General features: G+C 38.1%; 1 protein-coding gene and 1 pseudogene across 1 annotated transcript; both read right to left on the bottom strand.

The window, feature by feature from the left end:
* Positions 1–731: 731 nt before the first annotated feature.
* DBR1 (debranching RNA lariats 1) lies at positions 732–12,051 on the bottom strand. The gene is made up of 8 exons (XM_027587903.2): positions 11,713–12,051; positions 11,003–11,127; positions 9,237–9,317; positions 7,314–7,399; positions 5,413–5,637; positions 2,817–2,897; positions 2,450–2,595; positions 732–1,952 (listed from the first exon to the last, which is right to left on the bottom strand). Exons 1-8 carry the CDS (start codon positions 11,907–11,909, stop codon positions 1,262–1,264), a joined length of 1,632 nt encoding a protein of 543 aa, XP_027443704.1. The 5' UTR covers positions 11,910–12,051; the 3' UTR covers positions 732–1,261.
* A 7,462-nt stretch (positions 12,052–19,513) lies between these two features.
* LOC113918100 lies at positions 19,514–20,108 on the bottom strand (annotated as a pseudogene).
* Between the last annotated feature and the right edge of the window lie 2,973 nt (positions 20,109–23,081).

The raw sequence follows: 23,081 nt of genomic DNA on the forward strand, positions 1-23,081 counted from the left end.
CATTTGTGCTTTCTTTCTTGAGAAAGCTAAAGGACTGTCTTTGTTTTTTTATGAACTCTGTACTTGTTTTATATCTAATTACTTTCTGCTTTTATTTATCTTTATTAAAGAATTTCGGGGGAGGGACCTAAATATCAGAACTATGGGATTCCATTAAATCAGTGATGGGGGAAATCTATAGCTTTTAAATACTTCATGTAAATAATGAAAATTAAAATAAGTAAATATTCAACTCAAAAAAGAAAGTAAAGAAAATAGACGGCAATAAAGATAAAGTGCTCGACCTTCTTCAAGTCAGATGCTGACAAGATGGAAGCCAACTGCCAAATCATTCTCCTCGACCGGCCCCTGGATGTGGACTACTATGGAATGATGACATCCTAGAACAGTCTGAATTCATGGCTACTGCTCCAAGCACAGGGCAACCATCTCCTCAGGCGGCCCAGACATTTTAACCAGAGACAGGATGGAAGTATAGTTTTTCCATGCGGATCTTTAAAAATATTCTACTACTAGCAATCCATAACAGCAAAGGGGCAGATTTTGTGCAACTCAATCCCTACTAGTAATTAATACTAAGCTGAACTGTGTCCAAAATGACCTGTACACAGTTACTATAGCTACTTTAAAATTAAAGCTAAAGCTAAAATACGCCAAAGTCTACAAGGTTGCATGAATCTCAGCAAGTAAGTGTAAAATTTTATATTTACCAATGTTTAGTATTTAAAGGAATTTATTTCCTGAAACCTTATCTACCATCTTCAACTTCAATTATATTTGACAGACATTAAGAGCACACCAGGGAAAATATTTATAACAAATAAAAAGAAAGCATACAAAATTACACATGTAGTAATGACTTTGCAAAACAAAATATAAATATGCCATATTCTATACATCAAAATATTCACAGTGGTAGTAACTCCTTGAAGGTAAAAATCCCTGTCCTACTCGTCTTTCTAGTGCCATTTTACAGAAGAGTGGCTGGTACAAAGTAGGTATTCAATTAAGTGCTTGCTGGAAAAAATGAAAGTGAACAATATACATCTTCAAAAAAAAGATACTCGATCAAGTAAATATATGAAATTTTAATATTTTTATCTGAAATATACAAAGGACTAAAGACAAAGTTAATACCTAACTAAAATTCTCTGAAGTAACTTCATTATTACAAAGTTAAATCTTGAGTCAAAAATCCAACTCTAAAAATATGGTCTCAAAAATCACATATCTACATATAACACTAAGAAAGTAAATTGTCTTATGCTGCATCATCATCATCCACTGCAGCATAGATGGCTTGATTCCTCCTCTTAATTTTCTTTCTTTGTTCAGGTTCATGTTCATCACTCAGCCTCTTCAATGGCAACTCTAAGTCATTTCCATCCCCTGACTCCAGAGCCTCACCAAGTTTCCCCTCTCTGCCATCCGGGGAACCCAATGTATCATCAGAAGATACAACCATGGAACCCGGCAAGATCCTGACATCAGAGAAGCTTGCAGAGAAGTCAGAAGCTTGATCAGAAGAAGGTTCTACAGATGGTGTATTCATGTCACTATGTGTACTTACAATACTATCTTCATCTTCCTCTTCTTCATCTAACATTATTTCATCTGGATTAATAGAGGACAGGGCAGATGTATCTGTGTTATATTCACTACGGTCTTCTCCAGAGTCATTACTCTCCATGTCATCCTGCTCTTCAAATTCACCACACAAGTGATGTTCTTCCTTGGCCTTCTGAAGCCTGACATTCATGTCAGTGATGCCAAGTTGGGCACAAAATTCAGTAGTTTGAGGATTGATCCTATGAACCAACTGCATTTGTGTCTGTGGCCTGCTAGGGTCATAACAAGCAGCTGTTATGCTAAAGTTACATGGAACTTTGAGGTCATGATTCAGTATTTCCAATACTTTGTTCATAGCTTCTTCTGTTGCACTATAATCCCACCTACAAAAGTCCAAAACAATAGCTTTTTACATTTTATCAGCCTCAGACAATAAAAGATGAAATCTAACTATGGACTTCATGTGCAAGGATAAAACAGAAACCATATATAAAAATTCCATCTAACAAAATTATAGTTAATTTGCCAAAGAACCATTTTGAAATAAAAACAATTCTTAGAAAAAACTTAACTCACACTCTAAAACAAGTACAAATTACTTTAATGTGTTAACCAAATCTCCACTATATTATAGTTAGTTTTACACATGCTTATTCATTTATAAACTTATCTGGGTTGGTATTCCCACCATACATTTTTATATCCCTTGATGCAAAATTTGTAGTTTTCCATATCAGTCAGTAAACCCTGAATTACTCTGACACTCATTTAACAATAATTTCCTTGATTAAAAAAAAAAAGAAAAGAAAAGAAAAAGGTGGAGGGGACAAAAATTGGGCACGCAACAGAGAGAGCAAATCCTAAATAAGGTCAGACTTACCTTGTATGCAGGCCATTATTTTCAGGCATATTCCAGAGGCGCTCAGTCACATTAATAAGATCATCAGTAGCCCTGAGAACAGTGAGCCATTCAATATCATACTCTAAGTACTCAGGAGCACTGGGGTCATGTTCTATTTCTATTACCTATAGAAAAGAAATCAGTTATTTTAAGAATGCCTTTCTATTTTTAATATTCTAAGAATTTCCAACTTAATAGCTAACAAACACGTAACTTAAGTGTTCCCAAAGAATTCTCAGAATACATACATTATAGAGCATAAATAAATTCTAAAGGGAAAATTAATATTTTTCTAATCACTGGAAGAGCAAAACTGTATCACAAAGTTATTTCATTTTCTTTTTACCTGAAGAAAGTCTCTATGTGGTAAGCATTTGTCCAAGGCTAAAAATTTGGTTGCTTTGGCTGTCTGTCCTTTATCCTTGGCCTAGAAATATGAACCATGATTTAAGAAAAAATGTTAAAATATCACAATTAATTCATACACAGAATAGGATGGAAACAATCTTTATTAAACATATCCCTAAGTCGTGAGTCAAAGCAACAACTGTCACTGTTCCAAAATAAGTTAGTTCTATAGACACTTGTGTAATGACAGGCAAGGCACTTAAACTCTCTGGACTTCAACTTCCTTACAAAAGTCAAAGCAGACACAAATGCTGATGATAATATTGATACTGTTAAAGCACATAACGCAAAGGTTAATGATAACAGAAGAGCTTAAAAGTAATCTGGCAGAGCTAAAACTAAACAACTTTTAGAAGAAATTATACGGAAAAATCTTTATAACCTTGGGCTGGGCAAAGACCTCTTAGATACAAGACCAAAAGCAGGTATGATACATTCACAGAATGAAATATTGTTCAGTAATAAAGATGAAAGAAATACTAAACCTGCTGAATGAATGAACCTCAAAAACAAGCAAAGGAAAGAAACCACAAGCCAAAGACTACAGATTTTTGATCCCACTTATATAAGTGTTCAGAAAAGGCAAATCCAGAGAAACACAAAGCAGATTAGAGGGTGCCTGGGGCTGAGGGTGAGAACACGGACTCATAGCAAACAAACACGAACGATCTTTTGGGGTGCTGGAGATGTGCTAAAACTGGGCTATGTGATATTTGCTCTGGAAACATCTGGAACTCTGGAAATATACTAAAACTCACTGAACTGTACATTTAAATAGGTGAATTTTATGTTATGTAAATTATACTCCAATGAAACTATTAAAAAAAATGCATTGGCAGAAAGAAACATGGGCAGGAGGTAGTGGGTCAAAACATGAAGATCATACTGGATGCAGTAAAAAAGTGACTCAGGGAGAACAGTAAGGGACATGGAGGAAAACAGACAAGGAAGCAGGCTACGGGCCATCCTGCTGTGGGCCAGGTTTCAGTTCACTGGTGGTGAGGGACTAAGAGAGGCGCAAGGCACACAGATTACAGGCAGATGATGGCAGCAGGGCAGTTCTGAGGAAAGATGATTTTTGGTGTTGGAAAAAGGGGCTGAAACAGAACACTGGCAAAGTCAGAGGACGTTGAGGAGCTAAGAAAAAGGGATCAAACGTATTAATTCAGAGATTTAAGTCCCTGACGTTGACAACAGAAGATGGATGGGGAGGAAACTACCAAATCTGACGCTCCAATAAAAATCCAGGAGTGTCATGAGCCCTAGGAGACAGAAGAGAGTAACACAGATGTAGAAAAGGTGAGATATAAACCGATGACTTGGACATTAAAAGAGAATAATCACTTCGGCAGTGGCCCAAAGGAAAATAAAAGGAGTAACCTTGCCTCCTCCTCCCAGTAAAACTGGGGAGTGAGGATAAGCCCACAACAGCAAGGGCCTACAGGAGTATTTTCAAACAGAACTTTCCAAACTGTATTTGAGGAACATCATTAAAGTGTACCCCCACCATGGAAAAGTGTTGGGTCAAGTTCAGGAAGCACTGCACACCACATTCCACTCTTGGAGAAAGGCAGTGCCCATTAACACATTAAAGACTCTCAGAAATTCTATAGAAGCCTTTGAGAAGAAATCTCTAACCTTGTTAACCCAGCATTTTCTAAATGGTTTCTCTATGGAATACTTTATGGGGCAAGTCAGAGCTTGGTGAGAATGGGAGGGGAAAGGGAGAGCCATGCCATTTCCAAAAAAGCCTAATTGTAAATATAAATTTATTCTCTACCTTCCAATGAGCACTATCATCCAAGGAGTTTCCCCAAGGAAAACTCGGGGAGTCCCTCTCTGTCACCAAATCCTGCTGATTCTGCTTCCAAAACCTCTCTGGACCTGCGTTCTCTGTGTTCCCTCTTCACTGCAGGTTAGAACCTTGTCTTTTTATGCCTCCCATTTTACTTACTACAATCCATACACAAAACTGCTACCAAACTAACCTTTCTGAAATGAAAATCTGGTTTCATCACTCAACTTTCCCCCTTACCTTCCGGTTAAAACCCAAACTCCAGAGCATGGCCCAGAAGGCAGCTATGATCTCGTTCCAGCCTCATCTCTCCCTCTGCCTCAGCCACAGGGACTGCTGCAGTCCCCCAGTGCGCATCAGCGCCAGGCATTCAGGCCACCAGTCTTTGCACATACTGATCGCTCTACCCGGATGGTGTTACCTAGATTCAACTGCTTCCTGCCATAATCAATTCCTCTGGAAAACCTTCTCCATCTCTTCATCTCCTGTCCGCATCCCCATCTCAGTGCAGTATGGTGGAGGTGCTCCCACGGTATCCTGGCACTTTTCACCACCAATTTATTACACTATTTTATAATCACCTGCGTGTCTCTTCCCCCCAAGGATACGGAGTTACTCACAAGAGCAAAGTTATCTTTGATCTCTTTCTCTCAATTTACAACTGTGCCCATAGTGCCTTAGCCCACACATATCTGGTAAGTGTTTGTTAAATGAAAGAATAAATATTTTTGGTTTCTACCTGATGCTGCATCAAGGCTGCAAACTTCACATGAAGGTGTGCAGAAAACCAGTACGTGGGTTTTAAGTGCTCTAAGAGCTCTGAGGCAGCAGGACTTCCCAATGTGTTATTCTCCACTTCTTGTCGGAAAAAAGATTTTGTCTTAAGAAGCTGCTGCTTATTTCCATAATGATAGATCTTTCTTGGCCAATCGTGAGATAAGAATATGTCCATAGGCTGCTTCAGCTTTAACAGAAAAAGAAAGAAAACTTTCAAAAAAAAGATCAAAAGCAATCCCTGGCTTTCTCTCCACTACCGCGCAACCATTTGCCCACTTAGAGCTTTAGATTTCTCTGTAATTCATTCTAAGGAAACTTCATTTAAGAAGATCACAGAAACACTAAGAAATACTAAGCTCATTCATCTAAGCCAGGAGAAACTGCTTTCTCTCTCCTCACAAATCACCCCTATTTTCCATGGCAAGACAGGGCCATAGAGATACACTGGGATCAGACTGTCAGCCAGCTATGGTCTTTGGCAGAGGGCCTCCAAAATATATAGTAACTGTCATTCTTTTCCTTTCTAATGAATAAACTGTTTTCAGATACAGAGACACCAGATTTCATGAGATCTCTAATGTAAATAATATAGTAAAACCCAAAGGTATATATTTCTTTTTTTTCCCCAATGGACTCATATAGCATACACCTAAAAAACTGTGTTTACTACATAAATTATAGTAGAGGTATTTAAGGTGGCTGGTGTCTTCATGGGGAGGCCACAAAATACACTCCATACTTTACTGATCCCCGACACCTTCAAGTAATCTGCAACAAATACTTGGAAAACTAAATTAAAATAACTTAAGTGTTCAAGACGATGCAAGATACGACAGATATGTCTAAACACTGAATAACTGATTCAGGCAGTAAGTGCAATGAAATTTCAGAACAGGCTGATGGCTTTAAACTAGAGCACTGGTGAGGCACCTGGGTGGCTCAGCTGGTTAAGCGTCTGACCCTTAATCTCAGCTCAGGTCTTGATCTCGGGGTCATGAGTTCAAGCCTCACATTGGGCCCCACACTGGGCATGGAACCTACTTAAAAAACCAAACCAAACAAAAAACTAAAACACTGGTATCTAAGCTGGTTCTTCAAAGACTGATAGGACTGAAATGGGAAAAAGGGAAAAAGCATTCAAGGTAGGGAATTGTTATGAGTAGGGTATTAAAGAAATGCCCGCAAAGCATCCTCATGCTCCTGCAGAGACTGTAGGGTATGGTGGGAAGGGCCTGAGAGCATCAGGCAGGCTCCACCCCTTAACTCCTTGGGAAATCCCGGGGAAGGCGACTTACCTATCTGAGCCTTGACCTCGCATCCTTAATGTGACAAAGTCAGCGTAACACCTACTTCACAGAATTGTGTGGCAATTATATGAAATATCATGTGTGAAAACTGCTTAGCCCAGTATCAGGCACTTAATGTGTTCTCAAACAAAAACCTAGTTTCGCCTACTCTCCAGTTAAACCAAGTATTCCAAAGCCACCTTCACAATTTTACCATATTCTCTATCATTTTTACCACTATTTATTTCCTATTTAATACCATTAGTTAAAATATTTTAATATTTTCTTTAAAGTATCACTTTATGCCAATAGATATTCTTTAGCCTTATCCTAAGTAGTAATATCTGAAGTCATGGATTAGATGTTCTATTTTATTATTACTCCCTAAAATAAATTCGTAACATTAGAATTAAAAAATGTTCATCTGTGAACCTCCTAAAAACAACTCAAGATCCAAATTTTAGAAATACTGAATTAAGTCTTCTTGGAAGTTATATACCAAAATGATCAAAATACACTTTGGTACAGAATTGCTTTAACATTTTTTCAAGTCTGCTATAATGTACTTTTTACATACCTGTTTTAATTTATAGACTTCAATATTTCTCACATGATATATACTCCTTATTGTAGCTGGATTATAAGGGGGACACTCAAAATGACCTTAAATTAAAGAAGAGAAATAAGCTATATTCAACTCCCTTAAATAGCGCAAATACAAATATATACATACACTTCAAAGCTGAGGTCTGTCATTAATGCTTTGGGTTCTTAAAAATTTTATGAAGACACTGCTCTTAAAATGCTGGTATTTTCTACTAGTAAGTGATCACTAACTATAAATCTAAATAACTGAGGGGCATATGATTTTTTTAATTAAATTATATTTAATATGGAATATGTTGGTTATTCACATCGTTTAAAAATTTAAAAGATACCATCAGAATGGAATGAGAAGAGTTCCTCCAGAGAGTAGACCAATGATGCCTAGGCCTGGGGTGGGAGCAGGGATTAACTACAAAACTTTTAGGAATGATAGAAATGTTCTAAATCTGGATGGTTGCATAACCCTATAAAGTCACTAAAAATCACTGAATTGTATACTTCCAAAGCTATGTAAGTTTTACCTCTACAAAGCTGCTAAAACAATGGGAGGCAGGTATCCTCCCAGCCACCAGTAACACTACCTAGAGGCAACCAGTGTTAATCAGGTTTTAGTATTTTATTCCAGGGATATCAACTATGCATATAATAATACACAAACTTCTTTATCCTTCCTTTTATTTACACAAAAGGCAGTACAGTTTATACATGTCCTATGCCTTGTTTTTTTGCACTTATCTTGGCATTCTTTGTATACGTCACACATAGAGTTGCTTCTCTTCCTTTTAAAAAAAAAATAGCTTCATAGCACTACATTGTATTGTTTTATCATGATATAGTTAATTAGTTCCTACCTTTTGTCATTACAAACAAGGCTGAAATAAAAAAATGTGTACACATCATTTTGCACTTATGGAATATATCTGTAAATTACATTCCTGGAAATAGAACTCCCGGGTTTTATAATTTCCACAGACTACCAGCTGTCCTCCAAAGAGTGGGAGGACAGTTTGCACCCACACTTGCCATGAAGGAGACGGCCTATTTTCGTACTCCTGTGCCAATAGCTTAGAATCATGGGGAACAGCGCAGCAGGGAACAGACTTGGGATTTAACAGTTACATTGAGGATATAAGTTTTAGCTGTCAACTCATAAAAATTTGAAATCAATGTGAATCCAAGTTATTCCTTTAACTTGAAAACCAAGATATAATCTTTTCAGATACAGTGGAATGAATAAGTACAGTGTGGTATACTTCTACAATGGAATACTACTCACAAATTAAAATGAATAGAGTGAGATGTATCAACATGGATTCCAAAAACTAAATAGTAAACAGTGAAGCAAGCTGCAGGAAAGATACATGCAAAATGATACATTCACATGAAGTTTAAAACATGCTACATCATACACTGTTTAAAGCTGTTACACAACTCATAATGACGTAATCAAGCGAATGACAAATACCAAATTCAGAAGAATGACTGCTTGGTGAGGAAGGGGAAGGATAAAAGGAGAATGGGACTGAGGACAGATAAACAATGAGCTCTGACTGTATCTATACTGTTTCATTTCTTTAAAATCCTAACTAAAAGTCACAAAATACAAAGACCTGATAAAACTAGATGGTGGATACATAAATAGTATGTTCTAGTGTTCTCAACATTTTCCTATGTATAAAATATTTCATTAAAAAGATTAATAGTTCCGAGAAAAAATCCAATGAAAAGTCAAACTATATATTATGCTTAAGTTACTCTGAAGCATGCAATTTCATTAAAAAAATTAATAATAGTTCCGAGAAAAAATCCAATGAAAAGTCAAACTATATATTATGCTTAAGTTACTCTGAAGCATGCAAGTTCTAAAGTTTAAAAACAATTCTCAGAATAATACCTTTTCGATAGTCATGAGATTTAAAGATACCAGAGATGCCACCAATCCTTACGCCTCGGTATTTTACTACCCCAGCCAAACCTGAAAAAGCACACAGTTAAATAAAATTACCATAGGCAGAAGCAATCTCTTTACTAACTAAATGAATAGTTTAAAGGCCTAGAACTCCATGCAATCCTAAAATTATTTGAAAATTAAATGTCATGATGAAGTTACTCTTTTACATAGTGATATGCCAACAATATACAAGGCAGACTATGGAGAAGAGGCCTAGAAGCAGAGAGGCAAGAGACTAAGCAGAAGGGAAGGAACAAATGAGATTAGGTGAGTTAAGGGAGAAACAGACATAATTTGGTACCTAATCGAATATTACAGTGGGTTGGGGGGGAAATAAGGAAAAATGTCCTATGATGGATTTATAGATTATAAATCTGAAAGTCAACAGATATAAAGAATCTGCAGTTTCAATACTTCATTTCTGACTGACCATCTCAAACATCTTCTCACAATATTGCAGCTGTCAAAAGATCAACCAGTAACAAAGTAGAGAAATTACATTTCTTAAATTATGATGTCAGCATTAGAGCTATAAAGATTTTATTTGAGGGAAAGAAAGCACGAGCTAGGGGAGGTGCAGAGGGAGAGAGAGAATCTCTCAAGCAGACTCCACGCTGAGCAAGGAGACCAACGTGGGGCTCTACCTCACAATGCTGAGATCATGGCCTGAGCCGAAACCCAGAGTTGGATGCTCAACTGAGTGAGCCACCCTGGCGCCCCACTATAAACACTTAAAGAGAAGAAAGGACTGTATAGTCTAACAGGACTAAAACTGAACCTGGAAATAATCAGGCTGTGAATCTAAACACAGATTACAAGTAATGCAGAGCATAAAAGGAACATGTTAAACAACATGAGAAATTCCAATCAGCTAAATCCAGAAAGCAGGAAATTCTATAAGACAAATTTCTCATTTTCCTCAACAAATAAACAACATGGGGTGGGGGAGAAAAAGGGACCGTTACAGCCTAAGAGGCTTTAGAATCATGACAGTCAAATGAAATGTGTGGACCTGGTTTGGAGTCTATTTGAACAAGCCAGTTGTAAAACCAACCTCTTTGTGATAATCACAAAAATCTGAACATGAACTAGGCAACAGATGATGGGAATTACTGCTACTTTAGTTAAGTATAATAATGGTACTGTAGCTGTGATATTTTTAAAAATCCTTATCTCTTAAAAATATGTACTGAAGTATTCACAGGTGAAATAATCTGATGGCTGGGATTTGTTTTACAATACTCCAGTCACTTCTTCCCACAAGTAAGTGTGGAGGGGAGTGGGGTTGAAATAAGGATGGCAGAATGATAATAGTTGTTGAAGCTGGTTAATAGGTACAAAGACTCATTATACTATTCTCTATTTTTGTGTATGTCTAACAACTTCCATTATAATAAGTTTAAGTTTTCTTAATTTAATAGAGGAAGAGAAAAATAAAGGGACTGCAAATAGTGTAACAGGCCTTTACAACTATATTTATTATCACTACATTATATTATCTATATTGCTTAAAACACTAGATGAAGTATGGACATATTTTCATGATTACCTACTTAAATTAACTGTTTTAATTAAATTTTCATAATTATTTAAATTAAGAGGCATTCCCAAAAAAACTATACACCTCAAGATGCTGCCCAACTATTATGCAAATCCTGACAGGCTCTTCCATTCCAAACAAATCAAAAAAATTACTCACGAACACATACCTAAATAATAAATGTTTGGCGCCACCCAGCCACCATAGGGTAACTCTTGCAAATGATTTGAGGCTTCATGGTTTCCCCCAATGAAAATTGTGAGAACTGGGGCCTTTTTCTCTCCAGAGTAATACCTAGAACATAACGGTAAAGTTGTCAGTTGGCATAGCAGAAATCAGGCATAGAGAAAAGCAGTAACTCATGCCTACAAAATTGGGCATAGCAGAAAAGCAAAATAAGATCCAAAGGAAAAATCTGAGCGCACTATAAAAAATTAAAAAGGTCTTTCTAAACGAATTGCCTATACTTGTCCTTAAGAATGAAGGGGCTGACACCTTGGATTCAAAGCCAGAGTGCGTTCAATGAGGTCAAGAACTTTGTCAGTTCTTAAACCTTAGCTTCTAGAACGCGGACGAGCACTAAGCAGGCGTCCAATAAAAACTCCTGGATCAGTAAATAAAGCAGTCCCAGAGTCCTATCAAGTACAAGATAGATTGACCTGTCAGCTTCTTCCTGCAGGTTTTTCATGATTCGGCTTCGATTTCGGAAACAGACAAGACAGGTGAAAGGAAATGAGAAAAGTGACATTTACTAAGCAACCGTTCCTAGACACAGCGTGAACAAAGAAGGTAACTAAGTAAGCCCGCTAGTCAGTGGAAGGGGGGGAATTCGAATCCAGTCCGGGTTCTCTCCCACGAGGTCCGGGCCGCGCCGCTCACCTGTAGAAGGTCTGCATGTGGCGGTACTTGGGCGGGACGGCCATGCAACGCAAGTCGGCCTCGTTGCGCACCGCCTGGAAGTCGCCGCAACACAGCAGAAGATCTATCGGCCCGGGGCCGCGCCTCTCCGCCAGCGCAAGCGTCTCATAGATCTTGTCCAGCTCGCCGTGGCAGCAGCCGGCCACAGCCACCCGCATCCTACCGGCTCGGCTCGAGGCGGGGAGCGCTGCCCGCAAGCCCCTACACCAGAGCCAGCCCAGGCCGGACAGCAAAGCGCGCACTGATCGCTCAGCTCCCGCCAACACTGACTGAGCCCACCCCTCGAAAAGACGCCTGAAATAGAATTCACTTCCGGTTTCCAAATCTCGCGAGAGATGGATAGCCAGGGGGAAGAATCACAGGATTTAAGAGCGCTTTATAATCGGCTGGGGCTTTGCTTGTGTTTCTGGGTTCTTGAATTCTAGCAGTCTGACGGATGATAAAAATCAAAACGAGGGGACTCTGGGTGGCTCAGTCGGTTAAGCGTCTGCCTTCGGCTGAGGTCAGGATTCCCAGAGTCCTGGGATTGACTCCCCCATGGGGCTCTTGTTCAGTGAGCAGTCTGCTTCTCCCTCTGCCTGCCGCTCGCGCTCTCTAATAAATAAATAAAATCTTTTTTTAAAAAAACCAAAACCAGAATAGTTGGTTTATTTTTTTTAAACCCAGAAACAGTAGTTTAGTTTGATAAAATTAAGCCAGACTAAACAAGTGAGACCGTGGGATTGGCTAATTCCCTAGGACAAACCTCTCAAGGCAAAGATAATTGCCTGAAAGCTTACTAGAAATTAAAAGATTTTTTAAAAGACACATCAAACTAAAAATAATTTTTTTAAATAAAACTTAAAAACTCGCTGAGGGTTTCTAAATTACCCACTGAAGAGTTTCTAAAATTATCAGTTATTTTTTTTAAAGGGGCCGGGGACTCTTCTTCTTCCTACCAAATAGGTGTTTGCATAACTAGACTGCAAGCTCAATGAAAGCAGAAGAATGTCTCGAAAACGTCCAGGAGGGAAAAGAATCAAACAACTGAAAAATGAGTGACCAAGACAGAAAAAGCAAAACACCACTGGCCAATTTAATCGAGAAAAGTAATCTAATCAAGATAATACAGAGAGTAACAAATCCATCTCTCATTTTTAAAAAATGCATAAAATAACATTATAGGAAAAAATGACGCCAGAATTAATTCAAAAGTAAGCAGAAGATGTTAACAAACCATGACAATAAGAAAATACTGGAAAAGTGGAAGAAATCCATTGAAAGACATTGTACCCAGAGTGGCTTACAGGCAATTTCTTTCAAATGTACGAGATATAACTTCCATTATGCTTAAACTGAACAAAAGAGAAGCAAGGAATGGAAATCTAGTATTTCCGATCCTTTTTAATACTATGTTTTCCTTCTGATTTGGATTTTTAAATATATAAGAGATGCTTTTTACAGCATTGCTAAATTTAACTTTTTCCATTTGATTTTTTAAATTTTATTTAAATTCAATTAACATAGTGTATTATTAGTTTCAGAGATACAGTTCAGTGATTCATCAGTTGCATATAATACCCAGTGCTCATTACATCGAGTGCCCTCCTTAATGCCCATCACCCAGTTACCCCACTTCCCCACCCACCTCCCCTCCAGCAACCCTCAGTTTGTTTCCCATAGTTGAGTCTCTTATGGTTTGTCTCCCTGATTTCATCTTATTTTATTTTTCCTTCCCTTCCACTATGATTCTCTGTTTTGTTTCTAAATTCCAGGTAAGAGTGAAACCATATAACTGTCTTTCTCTGATTGATTTGTTTTGCTTAGCATAATACCCTCTGGTCCCATCCACATCATTGCAAAGGGTAAGATTTCATTTTTTTGATGGTTGAGTGCTATTCCATTGTGTGTGTGTGTGTGTGTTATATATATGTATATATATACATATATATCATATCTTCTTTATTCATCTGCTGATGGACATGTGGGCTCTTTCCATAGTTTGGGTATTGTGCACATTGCTGCTATAAACATTGGGGTGCAGGTCCCCCTTTGGATCACTATGTATCCTTTGAGTAAATACCTAGTAATGCAATTGCTGGGTCATAGGGTAGCTCTATTTTCAACCTTTTGAGGAACCTCCATACTGCTTTCCAGAGTGGCTGCACCAGCTTGCGTTCCCACCAGCAGTGTAAAAGTGTTCCCCTTTTTCCACACCCTTGCCGACATTTGTTGTTTCCTGACTCATTCATTTTAGCCATTCTGACTCATGTGAGGTGGTATCTCATTGCGGTTTTGATTTGTATTTCCCTGATGTTGAGTGATGTTGAGCATTTTTTCATGTGTCTGTTGGCCATTTGGATGTCTTCTTCGGAGAAATGTCTGTTCATGTCTTCTGCCCGTTTCTTGACTGGATTACTTATTTTTTGGATATTGAGTTTCGTAAGTTCTTTATAGATCTTGGATACAAGCCCTTTATCTGATAAGACACTTGCAAATATCTTCTCCCATTCTGTCGGTTGTCTTTTGGTTTTGTTGACTGTTTCCTTTGCTGTGCAAAAGCTTCTTATCTTGATGAAGTCCCAACAGTTCATTTTTGCTTTTGTTTCCCTTGCCTTTGGAGACATGTCTAGTGAGAAGTTCCTGCAGCCAAGGTCAAAGAGGTTGCTGCCTGTGTTCTCTAGGATTTTGATGGATTCCTGTCTCATATTTAGGTCTTTCATCCATTTTGAGTTTATCTTTGTGTGTGGTGTAAGAAAGTGGTCCAGTTTCATTCTTCTACATGTGGCTGTCCAATTTTCCCAACACCATTTGTTGAAGAGACTGTCTTTTTTCCATTGGATATTCTTTCCTGCTTTGTCGAAGATTACTTGATCATAGATCCATTTGATTTTTAATCTACAGGAATTATCATTTTCTGGATCCCTTTTTCTTCCATGTAAAATATTTTAATTGAGGTCCAATTTGAAGTAACATGAACAAATTAAAACTTAAGAGTCCATTTTGGTGCATTTTTACATATGTAATCACCCATATAACCACCACCCATATCAAGATATAAAATATTTCCAGCATTCAGAAAGGCTCCTTTGTACTTCCTCACAAGTCCCTACACCCAAAAGAAAAGCACTATTCTAATCTCTATCAACATAGATGAGCTTTGCTTGTTGTTTTTTTTCTAATTCCTGTATAGTTAACATACAGTGTTATATTAGTTTCAGGTGTACAATATAGTGACTCAACAATTCTATACATGACTCAATGTTCATCATAAGTGGACTCTTAATCCCCTTCACCTATTTCACCTTTGCTTGTTTACAAACTTCATATAAATGTCAATATATATTATGAACTTAATTTAGTGTCTGTGAAATTCATCTGTAAGTCTATAATATAAATACATATAATCATAGGATGCTGTTTTTTATTACTGTGTAGTATTCCATGTGTGAACATACCACAGTTTGCTTGTCTATTGTCCTGCTGAAGAACAATTGTGTTGTTTCTACTTTGGGGCTATTATGAATAAAACCACGATGTACATTCTTGTAAGAATCTTTTAGTGGACATAGCACTTATTTCCCTTGGATTATGTCCAGGAATATAATTTCTGGGTATAGAGTAGGTATATGTTTAGCTTTGATAGCTAGGTCAGTTTCCAAAGTGTTCCAATTACACTTTCCTAAGGAATATAAAACATTCCAATTATTCCATGTGCTCAATGGCCTTGGTATTTTCTGTCTGTTACATTTTAGCCATTTCCTTACATTTTCTGCAATGGTATCGCCTTATGATTTCCATGCAGAGTTTATAAGAAAATTTTAATATATCAGTCTTTTGGATTTTCTTTTGTGACCAATAGGAAACAATAACCTAATACCATAACATTCAAAAACTAGTGGTCAAAGCAGGAAATAAAAGATGAAAAAAGGATGAAGTGCATTGTGGCTCAGCTCCTGTTTCCAACCCACACCCCATTTCTAGAGTCCATACCAGTGAGTAAACAAACTTAAGAATTCTCACTGACTTTCTTAAATCCAGAGAGAATCAAATTTAGTAGAAAGTCTCACCCTCTTCCCATTCTGAATGAGGAGAAATAGAAAAATTGTTGGAGAAAAATGGATTGAATGAACAATGAAGATAATTCTTTTTGAAAATGTGAAAAGGCACACTCACTGAACAGACAGGTACCCTCAAAGTGTGTGTGTGTAGTCCCATGGGGAAACAAACAGGTCTCAGACCTGCTGGGAAAGAAATTCCTTGATTCTATCAGAGCAAAGGCAATATCTAGATAGAAGCACTCAGCAATGAGCAAGATGAAAAGTGAAACCACAAGTTACAATGGAAATATGCTAAAAAGAGCATAATCTGGGATGAGGCTGAACAGGTGTTCATTAAAACTTCTTAGGGACAACCAGACCTTGGTGTCTAAATACCATTCCCCTCTAAAAGAAATGAAGTCTTGTTGAAGTAGTTGATTCTAGAACAGAGAAAGTACAAAATGAACATGGATTATCTTGTGCAAGAAAGCAAGGAAGTGTTCAAAGAATCTCAGATATCAAAAGACACCGATTGAAGGTCTTGCCACTGGCCACGTCTGAAACAATTTCAGCATCAAAATGCATAATCATAGTAACAGGCTATAGGCCATCAAATAAAGTAGGAATATACTACAATTGACCCTTGAACAATGTGGGGGTTAGGGGCACAGACTCCCACACAATCAAAAATCCATGTATAACTTAACTACCAATAGCCTACTGTTGACTGGAAGACTTAATGATAATGTAAACAGTTAAGTAACACATATTTTGTGTTTTATATGTATTGCATAGTGTATTATTACAATAAAGTAAGCTGGACCCAAACAAATGTTATTAGGAAAATCATACGGAAGAGAAAATACATTTATAAGTACATAAGAAAATACATTTTCTTACAAATACATTTATAAGAAAAAAATCCATGTATAAGTGGACCCGCACAATTCAAACCCATGTTGTTCAAGGGTCAACTGTATTCTATACTGATATAAATAAATAATAGGGGAAAGAGAGGGATCTTATTTACACAAGAATGCTGATTGGTAAATATGGAAGGAAAGTTGGATTAGAGATAACCATTTTGTCATCATCATCATCATTGTTTCAAGCAAGAATATTCAACTAATGCTAAAACCACTGAGTAAAACTTTAGAGAGCAATAGGATACTTACATAGTTTCAATGTATCTATTATTTGAGACTACTTATATAGTCTCAAAGTATCTTTCCCAAAAGATACTTATTATAACACAAAGAAAAATAAGCATTTTACACTAGAAACCTGGCAGACACCACTTTAACAGAATGATCAAAGTTAATCTTATTAGGAGTGAACTAATCTACATTGTGTGCCTCCTGATATGTCATACTTTATTTCTATGGTATTCCTGCCAAAAATGCATAACTCGAGTCTAATCTTGAAAAATAGGAGACAAATTGAAATTGAGAAAGACAATTGAAAAATAACTGGTTTGGGGCGCCTGGGTGGCTCAGTCGTTAAGCATCTGCCTTCGGCTCAGGTCATGATCCCAGGGTCCTGGGATTGAGCCCCGCATCGGGCTCCCTGCTCTGCGGGAGGCCTGCTTCTCCCTCTCCAACTCCCCTTGCTTGTGTTCCCTCTCTCACTGTGTCTCTCTCTGTCAAATAAATAAATAAAATCTTTAAAAAAAAAGAAAGAAAAATAACTGGTTTATCTTTCTTAAAAATATGCTCATAAAATATGGGACAAACTGAGAAAGACTAAAAATTAAAGGAGATGGACGATTCATGAATATGGTACTATAAAAGACATTGGGGCAATTGGCCAAATATGAATAAGGTCTGTAAATTCAATAATATTGCATCAGGGTTAATGTCCTGGTTTTGTTAATTTTACTGTGGTTATATAAGGGAATTCCTTGTTTTTAGGAAACTTACATATTATATATATATATATATATATATATATACACATACATACATATAATACATTTAGGGATAAAGGAGCATCATTTCTGCCATTTACTCTCACATATAGAACCTATTATATATGGCAGATATATAATTTATACATATAATGTATCATAGATATATAGATATATAAAATACTCCCTCCCTCTGTGTGTGTCTGTATTTTTAGTTTCTGCCCATCCATGTATTGCAGGGGCTAGAACTGAGAAACTACATTTCTTAGACTCCCTTGCCAGCTGAGGTCCAGATTCGGTTTTGCAAATGAGAAACGCTTGAGTGAAATTAGAAGGGAGAAGATAGTTAAAGCTGTTTCTGTTCTCTTCTGGCTCTAGCCATGGTAGTGGTAACTCAGCACCTCAAACTCCTTCAGAGGTGGTGAACTTCCTATTGTTCCTGATCTCAAGTAAAATATATTCCTCCCCACCTCATTTGCATCTTTAGCCCTTCCAAAAATGTTGTGATCTTTTCGCTTAAAATACCTAGAATGGGTTATGTTTTCCTATATTGTTATACCAGGCAAGGTGTCATTCAAGTAAAAGGCAACAAGCAGATGTTTTCAGCCATAAAAGAACTTCAAGGAAACAATACCCCATGGGCCCTTTTTGATGAAAAAATGACTTGACAATGAAATCCAGCCAAATAAGAGTTGAATAAAAATAAGGAACACAGGAATAAAGAAACATATTTAAAAGATGGATGATTAAATATAGGGCAGTGTGATGGGATAGGAAATGCTGAGATAGGGAGTAGGGCATTTCATGAATATAGTGTGGTTCTAGAAGACCATGCTGATAGGGTGACATTGAGCAGAAACCTTCATGAAGTAAGGGAGTGAGCTATGGAAATATTTGAGCAACGAGTTTTCAAGTCTGTTTTCAAATAAAATGTGACAAACATCAAGAAAAAACATCTGTCCTTGCTAACTGTATCTTATAATTGAACTAGGTGATTTTGGCACCTGCCACCAGCTGATGGCAGCACACTCTAAAGGAAAACTTCAAGAAGAGAGCAAGTCTGTGTTGGTAAAACTAAACTGAAGAGAGGCAAACATCACAAAAGAATAAAAGTGCTGTGGTGTTTCTAGCCTCTGAATAGTAAACTTGTCAGACATCTCATTGCACTTTCTGATTTCATTAAAAAAAATAAAAACAAACCTCAATATCTCTTGTTTACAAGTTTGATAACTTCCAGATTCCATTCCTGCATTGTAAATGGTGAACAGATCGGCTTTACTTTATCTAACTTGTTACCTTCACGTCTTCATTGTCAAACCCATCTGCCTAATGTGGTCATCATTATTTGGGGCAGAGGTGTCTTTTTATTACCCAGGCAATTCAAAAGATGGTATAACCAACTGAAGACCGGCTGCTTTTATAGTATCTCTTTTCCTATAAATAATTGGAACTCTTGTCCTAGCATTGATTTTAGAGGATCTGTCAGTGTTTCCACATCTAAATACAGAGAAGTTGTGCCGTAGCTGTTCAGTTAGATGAATGTTTATGGACAAGCCAAGCTCTGTGTGGAATATCACTCAGAGCTTTGCCTCGTCTGCTCCTCTTGACACTTCAAGTCAGAGCTTGGGTGCCTCCATGGAAAGGACTTCCATCCTGGTGACGTTTCCCTCCTAGTGGCTGCCTTAGCCCCATACCCTCTTACTTATTATTCTACATTCTAATAACTCCTTTTCTTCTTCTTTCTTTTTTTTTGGCAGATAAAGATTTGTTTTATTGAATAACTAACTGATCTGTGTTATTGCCAAGGCCACTATGTACAGACAAAAGAGAGGGAGTTTTATTTCTTGGTCTCTTCCTCCTTGGACAGAGTCTTGATGATTCCTCCTCCTTGGTCTGGAGCCGCTCTTCAGGGCGCCTGGGAGCCTCCTTGGTCTTCAATCCGCCAGTCTCAACCTGGTCAGCCAGAAGCTTCTTGCGGGCCTTGTCTGCCTTCAGCTTGAGGATGTGTTCTGTGAGAATCCGCATGTTTTTGAACACCTGACCCTTTGTTCTCAGGGACAGGCTGTGTGATACATGTGGCGGTCCCGTCTTCTTCTTAGATTCACGGTATCTTCTGAGAAGCTGGTGCAGAATTCTCATCCTCCTCACCCAGGTTACCTTCTCAGGCATTCGAGCATTGGCTGTACCTCTTCTCTTACCAGTGCCCTTAGGCCTGCCCCTCCCGTGGGCCAAAGTGTTTTTCTGGCACCGAGCCCAGGAATAGACAGTCACAGGTTTCAGGATGATCAGCCCAACTTTGATCAGTTTTAGGATCTGTTGACAGGAGTTGGCATCAGCGATTTCATTGCTCTCATTGGGGTCCAACCTGACGTTCTTTTTGCCACAGCGAGGACACTGGAGGCAAGCCTCTTCGGAAGCCTGAACATATTCATGCCTGTGGCCACAGTGCCAGAAGGAAAGTCTAATCGCTTATTTTCTTGTCTCTCTTTACCTTGTGCCTGAAAGCTCTGTGAGAACAAGGAATGTATCTATCTTGTTCATAATTGTATTACCCACTCCTGGGCACTGTGCCTGGCACATAGTGGACACCTAGTATATACATTTTGTTGAAAGAATACATTTGCAGGATCCTTGGTCCTCTTTTTAAAAATTATTGTCTAAATGAGTTCCTTGGGGCGCCAGGGTGGCTCAGTCGTTAAGCGTCTGCCTTCGGCTCAGGTCATGATCCCGGGGTCCTGGGATGGAGCCCTGCATCGGGCTCCCTGCTCAGCAGGAAGCCTGCTTCTCCCTCTCCCACTCCCCCTGCTTGTGTTCCCTCTCTCACTGTGTCTCTCTCTGTCAAATAAATAAATAAAATCTTTAAAAAAAATAAATGAGTTCCTTTTTCATTATTAAAGAAAAAAACAATTGCTTAACTCACAGCTACTCAATTTTTTACACTTAAATTCTTCACTGTGTATGAAGGGCATTCTCTTCAGAAAAACAGTACAATTATCAAACTCAGGACAGCTGCAGTGATTAGCAATCATCTACAGATTTTGCTCAGATTTTGCCAACTTTCCCATTGGTGACCTTTGTAGCAAGAGGGGGGAAATGCTTTTTTCCTTGTCCAGGATTCAACCCCAGATCACAAGTTGCATTTGATTGTCATGTCACTTTAGTCTCCTTTAATCTAGAATAATTTTTCAGCTTTTCTTTTTGTCTTTCATGACAATTTTAAAGGATGTGGATGTGTTGTTTTGTAGAATGTCCCTCAATTAGGGTTTGTCTGATGTTTCCTCAGGATTACACTTGTGCATTTTTGTCAGGAATACCATGGAAGTGGTGTTGTAGCCTTACCAGTACATCCTATCATAGTGTCTATTTATCCCATTAGTGGTGATATTAATTGCAATCGCTTGAATAACTGGTGTCTACCAAGTTTCTCTACCATCATAAGTCACTTGTGGGAAGATGCTTTGAGACTGGGTAAATATCCTGTTTTTCATTATATTTTCACCAATTAGTGTAAGCATCCATTGATGATTCTTGCTTCAAACATTTATAGCTCACGTGGTTGTCATGTGGTGGCTTTCAAATTCCATCATTTCTTCTATATTTGTAAGTTGGAATTCTACCATAATTTGGTTATAAAAAGAACATTTTTTACTATAATTTCTAATAAAAGACTTTTTCAACACCTTACTAATTCTGCTTTATGCACATGCATATTTTATACCCTCCAAACACCTGATGAATTACTGATGCATTATTTCCCATTGCAAAGCCCTTGTAGATTTTGCTTAATTAAATTAGCTGGTTGCTTAGGTGAGTACTTAGTTGTCCCATGTAGGATAGGCCTGTCAGGTCCCAGGAGACTGTGAGGGCTCTGGTAAGGATTTTGAAATAGAGAAGCCTGTGCCTAAATTGATTCAGCCTCTTATTCATCCCCTAAGCAACCTTAAACAAATTATTGAACCTCTCAGAGTGTCACTTTTACTCCTGTCTGCTTGAAGTTGGGAACCACGTCTTTATACTACCTTGAATCCCCAGTACATACAATATGTGCACAAGTAAACCCACAGTTAGTGACTGTTAAACTGAACTATATCTTCCACACCACCATTACTGCATTTTCTCTTTTTGTTCTAAAGACTCGCCTCTGTTGTCAAATCTTGTTAAAGTTTCTTCCAAAGTCCTTTGGAGGCCATTCAATTTTTTGTTTACATCTATCTTTCTATACTTTATGCTTTCCTCTTTTTGCATAGGTATGTTTCTACTTTCAAAAATTCCGCTTTCTCTATCCTGGCAATTGCACTTAGACATCTGTAAATACTTTTCAAATTTCTTTCTGGCTACTTACTTTTTACTTTGCATTACTGTTTTGCCTTATTAAGTTCACACTTTGTTGTCATTATTTTTTCAGAAGTTAATACTGTTCGGGGCGCCTTGGTGGTTCAGTCGGTTAAGTGTCTGCCTTGGGCTCGGGTCATGATCCCAGGGTCCTGGGATCAAGCCCCACATCGGGCTCCCTGCTCTGTGGGAAGTCTGCTTCTCCCTCTGCCCCTCCCCGCTCCTGCTCTCTCCCTCTCTTTATCAAATAAATAAATAAAATCTTTAAAGAAAGAAAAGAAATTAATACTGCTCTGCAATAAGAGCCATGGGAGGATAGGGAGAAATTTCATTCCTGTTTGCAGGGAAGTCAGTGTGGATAGCTCCCTCTTCCCACCACTGTGCCAAAGTTACCTGTTCTGTTGATGCTGTTACATGAAAGCTGAATCAGAATCTTATCCCGTCAATTTCTACTCATTAATTGGCTTTGAAGAGTATACCTAAGGGTTTTTAGCAGCAAAATTTGACCTAGGAATGAGATTCCTGATCCCCAAGCTTAGAAGTTTGCTAATCAATGCTTCCTTCCCATAAAATGGCTATGTCAGTCTTCTGGAAATAAAATAGGAAAGCCTGAGTAGCAGAGGTGTTGGATGCTCTAGTTACATTCCCTAGCTCCTGTCCACTCTGATTTCAGCCACAGCTGTAATGATGGTTCTTCTGCAAGCTCAGATTCATGCCGTCTATATTGCACTCCAAAATCAAGCCTACAGATTCTGCTTTTCTATACCAGGTTAAGGAAGCCCTCTCTCTTCTGTGCACAAGTACAATCCAGGACAGTTATCAGCCCTGGGGAAACCCTTAACCAATACCGGATGGGAGGGTGGATAAATGCTCCAGCTTCAAGAGGGATATCCAGGGGAGCATTCTGTACATTTTTCAGAGGTCCTCAAGGAGAAAGCAGTGATTTCAATAATGGATCCTTATATTAACTTTTCCTTCTTTCTTTTTTTACTCTCCCTGACCCATCAATTCTGGTCTCTGGAAACATTTCCCAAATAAACTACCTGCACCCAAATCACTGTTCCAGGATCTGC

Source organism: Zalophus californianus, chromosome 1 (genome assembly GCF_009762305.2).
Source record: "Zalophus californianus isolate mZalCal1 chromosome 1, mZalCal1.pri.v2, whole genome shotgun sequence".
In the NCBI taxonomy this organism is placed as follows: domain Eukaryota; kingdom Metazoa; phylum Chordata; class Mammalia; order Carnivora; family Otariidae; genus Zalophus; species Zalophus californianus.